Below are 11,077 nucleotides of genomic sequence, written 5' to 3' on the forward strand. Positions count from 1 at the left end.
AATAAAGAAATGTGTAATTAATTTGAAATTAAAAAAGTAATGATTAGTAGATTAGTTTAATGAAAATTGCGTTTTAAAATACAATAGCTTTACTTAGAAATACCGTGAAATTTTTCTTGTTAAATTAGATAAATTTAATTAAGAAAAACTCCAACTTACACGAATAGAATTTCACTTGTTACTTTTATATTCGAAATTTAATTTCAAAAGAAAATTATAACTATTTTATCAAAAACAGTCCGACGTTTTTGCCTAAAATAATCGTATAATTGTCGACTAAAAAGCAACTCGGGGAAACATTTTAATTTTGTATTTTACATTTAAAAATGATTCCAAAAAAGTTTTTTTTTAAGAAAGTAATAATTACAATAATTGGCCATTTTAATATTTTATGAATAACACTGACACTTCTTTTAGAGACCATTTTTTATAGAAGTTTATTAACGTAATTACGTTTTACGTAAAAACTTTCGGTTTAAATGAATTATTTTATGAAGAACAAAGCTAATAAGAAGACAGTACCAATCATTAAACACAAATTTTTGTGTGTGTTTAAATGTGAACTTTTAATATTCACGTCTAAGTGTGATTAACTAATAATAAATGACTCAAATTAATATGCTAATATTAATATAACTTACACAAGAGCTAGCTACCAGAAACGAACACCGGTAAACCACACCAGTCGACTATAGCCACGCTTCTATATATAAACATATAAATGTACATACATAGCTTAATCAAAAGATCAATTTCTAGTTAATAGAAAGATTAAGACGCTCTATTTTACATGACAATCAATTGATTAGTTATTTCACATATGTATATTCAACAACCCAAGATGGCCTATCACGTGTGTGTGTGTGTGAGTTAATATTATGAGTAGGTTTTCTTTTGTGTTAGAAGTCAGTTATATAATGTCTTTTGAAAGAGAATGTTGTCCAATATGTATAATAATACCTTATAGAAGACAGAATTAATATGTTTGTAAAACTTTTTCTATTCAATATAGTCTTCTTTTTAACCAACTTCAAAAAAGGAGGAGGTTACTAAATTTGACCGTATATATATATATATATAATGTATGTTCGGGGATAACTTCGTCGTTTATGAACCGATTTGATGATTCTTTTTTTTTTTTGGAAAGGAAATATCCCAAGTGTGGTACCGTGATAAGGAAACCAGGATCTGATGATGGAATCCCAGATAAATCGTGGGAAACTCTCGAAAATCGTAGTGACGACTAGCGCGTTTGATATTTTTTTTCTACTTACGTTTAATTACTTGTCGGTGTAATTAAAGTCGGTTTTTTTCGTTTGCGAGCAAACACAATTATTATTATCAGAGATACTTTTCTGTATAAATGTACATCTTCAATTATATGTCCGTTGCAAAATGTCTGAATTAATTACGTACTAAATTTCACCACGTGGAAATATTTGATAAAATCTAATATTTACATTATTATTTACAAGTTTAACAACTACTTATATTAAGAAAACTTAGTGACTTAAATTATAAAATTACGTAGAAAATTTAACATAGCTTTAGATTGTAGAAGATTATTGCGTTTAATTTTAACAATTCTATTTTTAAATACGTAAATAAAATCATACAAATTATTTCTTAAAATCCTAACAAATTACATAAAAATAAATATACAATAATATTACAATACATATTTAGTAAAAAAATGTTCACATCGTTTTAAAATTTATAATCAGACTTTCTAATAACAGCTAGGAGTTTATTAAAACGTCAAGATTTTATACGTCATAAATTTCCGTCGTGAGACGTTATTTCTAAATTACGAAAGGGCGTAAGTTGTTAAAATCTGTGTCGAATATATTTAATTTAAACTTACGACTTGCAATATTACGAATTTTATTCGTCGTTTTGTAATTAAGTCGCTTGTACTGTGGCAAAATTTCGGTTCAAAATGTATTTAGTATTTACTGACAATATATATCTGTTTAGATTGGCACATTAACGGGTTTTAAAGTATAAAAATTTACTTAACTTATATTTTGTGGTGAGCGGTTAGTTTTATTATAATGGAATGTATAACAAAATTATTTGTATTTTAAAGTTTACTTCTTTATTATGACTAGAACGATTACTACTGTAAATATAATGTAATATATATATATATATTTTATTTAATGGTGCTTTTATCAATTTTTTTTATGAATGAAATAAAATCTTGTTAGTTCGACAGGGAGTTATTGGGTCGGGACATTACAGCTTAATATTTAATCGCCTATAAAAATATAATAGAAACGGGTACGTACAAAACATTACGATTTACATAATTTTTAATTCTAAATTCGAATGATTGTGCACGATACACAGAAGTTCTATCCGCGTAATTTCATTTAGCTTATATTAATTCTTACTTGCTTATATTTTCATATCAGTCGCTTTATCACTTTGTTAGCGTCTAGACAGCCCTGTTTACGCGTTATCGTTCCGGCGACGACGTCAGATGTCGTTAGCATCGCCGACGTAACCCTCGTCGGGGCTTTCGGAACACATATCAGAAACACACTTCGCGTTTGACACTTGAGGCAGTGGTTTCAGAACGCTCTCCGTCCCCTCGCCCGGCATCCGAGCGTCCGTTGTCTGCGTGTCGACACACCTAGTTTCCACCTGGTAACACCTCCCGGGACCCTCTGGCATACCCATCGGAACCATCACAGCACACGTTCCTTTCGGATTCCAGTTCGAACATGTCTCGGTCGGTACGCAGCACTGGACAGACTCAGTTTTGTATCCTTCCGGCGGAGAAGGTACGAACTCTTCGTTATAATACACGGTCCCATTTCCAACAAATGCTATCTGACGATTTCTCGGAACTGGGTAACCTTCTAAAGTGCGTCTTACATTCGTGGCGTTGAACACTTCGAAATTAGGGCATGTCGGCGGCGTCGCGTTGAACTCGTTATCTTTCGCGAATTTACACACTAACTTTTGTCCTTTCGGTCTGTTATGAGGTAACGTTTGATAAAATGGTCCAACGACTGAGTAATTTGACATCATTCCTGGTCGACACGGGTGTTTCGGAAGACCATAATCGTAAGGATAGCCTTCGTTGTCTAAAAAACAACCCGGGTTGAGGTGAACGTCCGCTGAGTGTTGATACATTGCATTAGGTGGCATACTCATGGGAGGCATGCTCGTCAAATTCTGTTGATCTTGCCACGTGACCTGTCGTGGCACCGCCGGTGTGTTAAATGCGGTCTCTTCTTCGAAAGTGTCATTTCCAGTGTGCGTTTTGTATACCGAAAGAGCGGTGTTCTCATTTTGTGTATTGTTAGCGACAGTTTCTGCGTCACTAATTAGGTCAGGATTTCTGTCGACAAAGCCTTTCATATTATTGCTTTGGTATGCATCGCTCGACTCGTAATCTCGGTTCGTCTGCACTGTGTAGTGCAGGGCGTGATGTGAATGAGCGTTCACTATTACGCTACCGTTATTCTTTGGTAATGATCCATTGCTTCTACTAGAAGGTAAGATTTGGTTGCATAAAGCCACATCCTTACCACTCTCTTTCTTCTTACGACTTCTAGTGTCTGTCTTAAATTTTAACAACACAACTGCTATTATTGCTATTAATAATACAATTATTAGAAATATAACAGTTATTATCACGACTAAATGCCGATGTGGGAACGTGACTACAATAACGACGGGTTCCTCTTTCACGAGGATTTTAATCGTGTAGTTCGCACGAACTTTGCCAGCGGAATTTTCCGCGATACACGCGTAAGTGCCATTATCATCGTTGCCGATATTGAATATGTACAATTCACTCTTTTTATCTATGACACCGTTCTCAACGTAAAATACGTGATGCGGTTCGGCGGCGGAAGTTGAATAATTCCGAATAAGTTGGCCTTGATAGAACCATTGTATTTTGGCCTCCGGCACGGCTTTGACGATACACTCGAGGGACACATTATTCCCGACGTTAGTCTCTAGATACACAGATGTAGGGGTCAGTTTCGGCAAGCAAGCCAGATCAAATTCATTTATGCTCGTGATGGTCCTTTTTTTTAAACGTTCAGGTAGTGAGCAGATGGGCTCAACGGTATGCGGCATATTGAAGTTGGATAGCCAGTTATGTAAATCTCGTAAATTACAATCGCAATTCCAATTATTGTTTTGGAGATCAATACCCCGGAGCGTATCGGGAAATAAATTATCACCTTGAATATTTGATAATCTATTATCGTTCAACCTCAGCCATTCCAAATGTTTCAGTCCTGAGAACGCCTCGGGTTCGATAGTCTCGATCTTACAGCTGCTCAATTCTAATGTATTCAAATAAGAGAGATGTTGGAAGCAGTGAGTCTTTATGGCGGTGATAGGATTGTTATTTAAAGAAAGTCGCATTAGTGATGGGAAGAAGATGAAGTTGCTCGACGGAATCACTGTAATGTAATTATTCGACAGGTCCAACTCGACAAGATTCGCGAGACCCCTAAAGGCGTGGTTATCGATTTTCTGCAATCGACATTTCTGCAGATAAATTTTCTGTAAGTCTAATAATCCCAATTTATGGAAAGTCTCCTTTTGTAAAACTTGCAAATCATTGCCGGTGAAGTCGAGCACTTGAGTTTCTGTATCCAGCGAATTAGGGATCGCCTTTAGATCCTTATCCGTACATTCGACGTATCGTTTTCCATTTTTCCACTTGCATACGCATTGATTTGGGCATGCGATTGCGGGTAGGAGTAGACAAGTAGTATACAAGGCTACGAGCCTCACGTCTAGACTCCGTTTGACTTTCATATTGCCTTAAGGCATCCAAGTATCAGCGAAGGTGGCGAGCATTATCTGGAACAAAAGAAAATCGAAGTTGAATTATTACTATTCTTTTATGCGTTCTTTCGCTGTAATATTATTCAGTTCGAGCCGTCTCTTTGTTCGGTAAGATCAATAAACTTATCGAATTGTATTGTAATTTATTAAAGTTTGAGTTGTGAACATTATTCGAAGAATACGTATATTTTCATTTTAATATTAAAACGTGTCGAGAAGATCAATTGTTGTCATGAACTAACGTTTCGCTATCCGATATTTTACAGTTTCAATATTTATTTCGTAACGAAATAAATGTTCTATTTGTAAATGTCGTTACAAAAAATTCACAGCTGTGAAATATGCCAGACACAATACGAGAATATATTTCACATTTTGATTTTTACTTTTATAACTCATTTGCTTTCGTGCTTTGTAAAAACTTTGGAAGGTTAAAAATTCATTTAACAAAACGTAGGTATTTTACCAACAATTTGATGGGTGGCATATTTTTTTTGCGTAATTGAACAAGACTGTGTCAATATTGGTGATATGATTGCCTGAAATTAAAACCGATAATTATTACTTTATTTTCCAAATTAACTTCGAAATTGATTAAATTAAGCAAAAGTAAACATTGAAACAATTAAGAGATCCCGTTATAAATTTAAACGGAAGTGTTTATTTTAATTTGGCTTCGTGTACGGCGTCTGTCGGTGATGTGTTGTTATTTCCTTGTTCGCAAGGCTTGTACATTAATATCGTGAAGTGGTTCACGTAACGTGAATCCGGAAGTGAATATATGTATAGAAGTAAAAAGCAACGGTCGACGCAACTTCGACTACTCATAATATTTCATAAAACGTTTGGTCTGTATTTGATATTTTCTCGGGAAATCTTTACGAAAATATCGCGAGGAAATGTGTATTGGTAGAAATTGTTGGACAAGTATGTATGGCGTCTAATAATCCAGCAGTGAAGCTGTCGTGGATTGAAGATAATTCATGTAACCTTCTGCGAAAGAAATATATTGGTAAAATTGTGAATCTTATACCTAAATATACATATTAGTTGAATAGTTCTAATATTATTTGGACTTTATTATCATTTATTATTTAATTTACTTTTGATCTATGAACAATTTCTGTACATTTAAAATTCATATATTTAATACAATAACACATAATTAATGTAAATAAATAAATATCTTATAACTCACACATAGTCGTCTGTTCCTATGGTAAGCAAGTTAATGCTTTTGTTATGTATCGGTTGTATGGTCGGCTGTATAGGTAACAGCCGATTGTTATAATTATTTTTTTTTTTATAAATATACATAGAAATAATACACATATAAATACAAATATTACACCCAGACGCAGGCGGGAATCGAACGATATCGTTATAGATATGAACAAATCTCTGTTCTAATATTCTCGATATCGAGATAAATCAAACCAATTAAGAACTTTTTTTGTATTACAACAAAGAATAGTTATTATTATTATTATATTAATTATTAAGATAGATACTTGAATGTTCTTTTTGCCCCAGAGACCCAGCTATGTACAAACAGGTCCCCAGACTGGCTGTGATATATTTATTACTAAATATTAATAATATATTCTACGTCATAGAAGCTCAGAAAAGCTTAATGTAGCCATGAATGGGTTATATTGACGCTATATAAATTTTCAACCTCCACTTCATCAACCTACATAGTACTCGTATATTTAATATTAAATTTGTATTAACTTCTTTGTATACGTTTACTTCATACAAGGCTTCTGTATTAAGTTTTAGGTTATTTTGACGCTGATGGTTTTTTTTTCTTTCTATAAATGACTTTCTGTCTGTCTTTCAAGTGTCAAATTTGTAACATTCTTTTAATAATCTCTTTACAACATTTTACTTCAAGTATTATTTATTCCTGGCAATTGTTACGTGAAATAATTTTAATTTTATATAATTCTAGCTGACTCGGCAAACGTTGTCTTGCCGCTAAACGCTATTTAAAAATAGAGGTTGGTGGTAGAAGGGTGAAAATTTAGGATTGCATGTCATTTTTAACGCCGAAACATAATAAAATAAAAAATAAATAATTTATTTGCAAAATTAAAAAAAAATATGAAGTGGACTACCCTTAACATTTAGGGGGATGAAAAATAGATGTTGTTCGATTCTCAGACCTACCCGATATGCACACAAAATTTCATGAGAATCGGTCGAGCCGTTTCGGAGGAGTTCAACTAGAAACACCGCGACACGAGAATTTTATATATTATACTAGCCGACCCGTGCACACTTCGTTGGGCGTTAATTATTATTTTTGTGATGCAAATATACAGTAAAGATTTCATCTCACTCGTAGAAATTAGAAATAGTCATAAATAAATCAGTGTTCTGTTATATTTTGAGTCGCATAATATTTTATATTTCATTATGTACATATAAATGCTACAGTATATTATTGTTCTTTCACAATACTAACAATATTTATTTAAAATAATTTTTATATAAAACTTGAAAGTTATACTAGAATACAGATCCCGTGTTTGCTCTATTATAGGTATTATATAGTTCAGTTCAAACATATTATTAATTTAGGCTTGTTACATACATCTTGGGTTTACTCCGATATCAGTTCGAAATACTTGATAGTTGGGTCATTAGAGGCTTACTTTAGACTGTTTCTCTTTGTAAGGTCTCCTTGGTGACAATAAGTTGTTTCAAAATAGATCTATATTAAACACAAAAACATTTGTTATGTCATATGCTTAAGTTAATAATTTATAAACGCGGTACAAATCATGTCTACCATCAGACGTTTACTTACAATTCTGATTTAGTGTAAAAAATATTTGTATACTAGCTGTGCCCGCGACTTCGTCCACGTGGAATTAAAAAAATATATTGTTCAGCTCGCAGAGTAACAAAATAAATATATTTTTAAATAAAAATAGCCTAAGTTACTCCTTATTACATCTGCTATTTGCCAGTAAAAGTCCAGTCAAAATCGGTACAGCCGTTTCAGAGATTAGCCGGAACAAAAAGACAGACAGACAGAGATACAGACCAAAATCGTAAAAAATGTCATTTTGGTATATATACTGTGTATGTATCCATATGCATTAAGTAAAAAGCGATTATTTTAATACTATAAACAGACACTTCCATTTTATTTATTTTTATAGATGAGCGTTTATATTTGTATACATATAGTTCTAAATGGGAATCAAACTTCTAACTATCAGCTATAATGATCAACTAAACCAAAAGGAATCGGTAGTTAATCTACCACGCTGCTCCACTGCGGGTTTAGAAATATATTCCCTACTATGATTAACGAATATACGTGCTCACCGAGGTATGGTGGAGAGACCCACGAAGACAGACGACCGGAAAGAAATATTGGAAGAAAAGAAATATCAATCCCGACCGAAAATTCCACACACATTGAAACTCCAGAAGGTAACCATGTTATTCTACATCTGTCGCTAAGGAAGGTAATAAAAAGGCAATACATGAGTATAACAAATGCTCGTTGTTGGCTCACATAATAATTCAATTTATTTACGACATACATCGGTTATTACGGATACAAAAAAGTAGGTACTGGGTTATTTATAAAGGAGAATTGGAGAGAAGGCTAAAAATTCTAAATTTAAAATTTAAATACCGTCAATAAGGTAATTGTTTTTTTTTTTTATAACTCGGTCATCTAACAAGTGTACGGTTCACCTGATAGTAAGTGACAGACTAGAGTTAAACTGTTAGGAAGCAGTATTATTTAGCTGTGATCTTTGGTAAGGTCGAGGTATACTTCCCCAGTCGGGCTGCTACATATTTTGAGCAGGATACTCAACGGCAAGTTTCAATATTCTATTTGTCTCTGAATTTGCTTATAAAAGATAAAATTATGACGTGAGCTACATAAAAATTGTGTCACAAATCTAGAAGGCAAAAACCAGAGATAGATTACTGTAAACAGTCGAAAGTGTTGTTTTCATGAACATGGACATTTGTTGCTAAATTTCAATGCTATTGGATATTTAGTTACATCTTAAATTTAATTATAAAGTACTTCGAAATTTCGCTTCGGCTTGTAATATCCTACTGCTGGGCTTTCCCCGTTTAGGAGAAGGATCAGAGCTTACTCCACCACGCTGCTCTAATACGGGTTGGCGAATATATTTCCTACCATGGGAAACGGTGTACATGATAACAACCAGGAACGACGGTTTAACGTGCTCTTCGAGGCACGGTGGAGAGACCCACAAGGACTGCACAAGCACCCAGATCAAGGCAAACATCAGTGTAGCCAATACAAATGTTTGTCATGTGCGGTGATTGAGACCGCAACTGCTAGCTCAACAGCCACAAACCAGTGCTGTGACCATTACGCCAACGCGTCAAATTTTAACGATGTTAAAATAAAGGTACATAATTCGTTACAGCTCTTTTTTAATAACATATATGTCATCTTTGTACGAAATGCATAACTGTCTGTGTTGATTGTGCAATTAAGGTCATCCCGTCCCGTTCTACCCAGTTCTATCATATTCCATACCATTCCATTTACCTTCTTTTTTGGTTTCGCAGGGGAACCCATTTACGGGTGATATCCAGGACGCCCGGGTAGGCAGTTCTAGACCGTGTGTCGGCTTCAGCACTTGGGGGTGCAATACCACCCCGTTTACCTGTATTTGTCTATCTATCTGTAATCAAATCTGGTCACCTAAATTCGACTAAGTTTCGAGATTCCAATTTATGCATAACTAAGTAAACCTATCAGTAATCATTTGAAGATTACCAGCTTTAAACAAATACTGGTAAATTAAGGAAACCTATTACTGGATCTACCTTAATTATTATTACGATATTGAAATTTTTATGCTACTCAATAATGTAATCATTCCATAAATTATTGCAAAAATAAAACCTTAAAATGGAATACATTTTAAAAAACCAAAAATGCACATTGTAAGAATATGCTTAGGATAAATAAACATGCTTATAAAATAATATTTATGAATCTAAGCCACAATAGTTATTTAATATATTTTAATTTACTCGACAAACAAAGTGACACATCTTGCTTTGAGCACGTCTCACGCCCTACTGACACACAAATCAAAATTCTGAAATCACAAACACACCCACATATAGATGATACGTCGAGACTTGAAAGATCTACAGGGTTATGTTGTAGTTATTGTTAATTAATTATATTGTATTATTATTAAGTAGACCAATTATTTTATTTAGCTATGAGTTTGTCCAGCATTTACAGTTATTACGATGTACAGAACAGTATGTACTAGCTGATACGTTAGTGATTGTAGGTATGATCACCGCTTTTATTAAATATTTGTACGAGGCGTAGAGTTTTTTGGCCTTAGTCAGTACTGTCAAACTATAAGCAAAATTAATATTCTCCTTCCTTTCATTCCCAATAAATTATTGTATTTTTTAATATTAAAACAGATTATTGTAACAATATATATTTAAACTGTATTTCGTTTCTTTATATAAATTATATTTTAAAAAGGCTTCCGGAAAATTCCACGAAATTATTTAACTTGAGAAAGAAATATAGAATTAATATTTAATTTATAGAATTAGCATTATTATTAAAATTGCATTTATTTCAATCTTCTTTTCAAAGTCTTTCCGTGTGGAATTAAACGGTGTAATTATAAATACAAGATAACAAATTAAATTTATACAATCTTTTCTACTATAATAGAGATTAAGATTTTATTGAACGTATTCTCAGTAACTTGTATTTCAATTCGATTTATTTTTTCGTAAGAAATTCTATTTATTTGATAAGACTTATAAAAGCAAAGTCAAGTAACCTGATTGAATCAGATCTAAACGAAAATAAAACTAATCGAAACGTCTAATCTATACAAATAAAATTGGAGTGTCTGTTTGTAATATTAAAATAACCGCTTTTTAAGTTTAGTATATATCTGTAGGAGCAACTAAAGATTTTTACTTCAATCATATGGTTTAAAGCACACTCGTTTTTATTATGGTTTTGTTTTATAATTACCGAGACATTTTAAGACAGTAAGGTAGCTCTTATAATGCTGTTTTGAAAAAAGAAATGCAAATATCATTGTTTTTATTCATCATTATTATTATCATTGTTGTTATTTATCATTATTATTATCATTGTTGTATCATTTTGTGGATCACAAACAATTAAATTTAAATCTGAGCTCACAACTCTCTTTAAATGTCGATGGGCGAATATACATCGTAA

At 32.9% G+C, this 11,077-nt stretch overlaps 1 protein-coding gene across 1 annotated transcript; it reads right to left on the bottom strand.

Annotated features, from left to right (window-relative positions):
• Positions 1–2,190: 2,190 nt before the first annotated feature.
• Positions 2,191–4,794, bottom strand: LOC123656089. Its single transcript, XM_045591812.1, has one exon. The coding sequence runs from the start codon at positions 4,792–4,794 to the stop codon at positions 2,482–2,484; it is 2,313 nt and encodes a 770-aa protein (XP_045447768.1). The 3' UTR covers positions 2,191–2,481.
• Between the last annotated feature and the right edge of the window lie 6,283 nt (positions 4,795–11,077).

This window comes from Melitaea cinxia, chromosome 8 (assembly GCF_905220565.1).
Source record: "Melitaea cinxia chromosome 8, ilMelCinx1.1, whole genome shotgun sequence".
NCBI classification, from domain to species: domain Eukaryota; kingdom Metazoa; phylum Arthropoda; class Insecta; order Lepidoptera; family Nymphalidae; genus Melitaea; species Melitaea cinxia.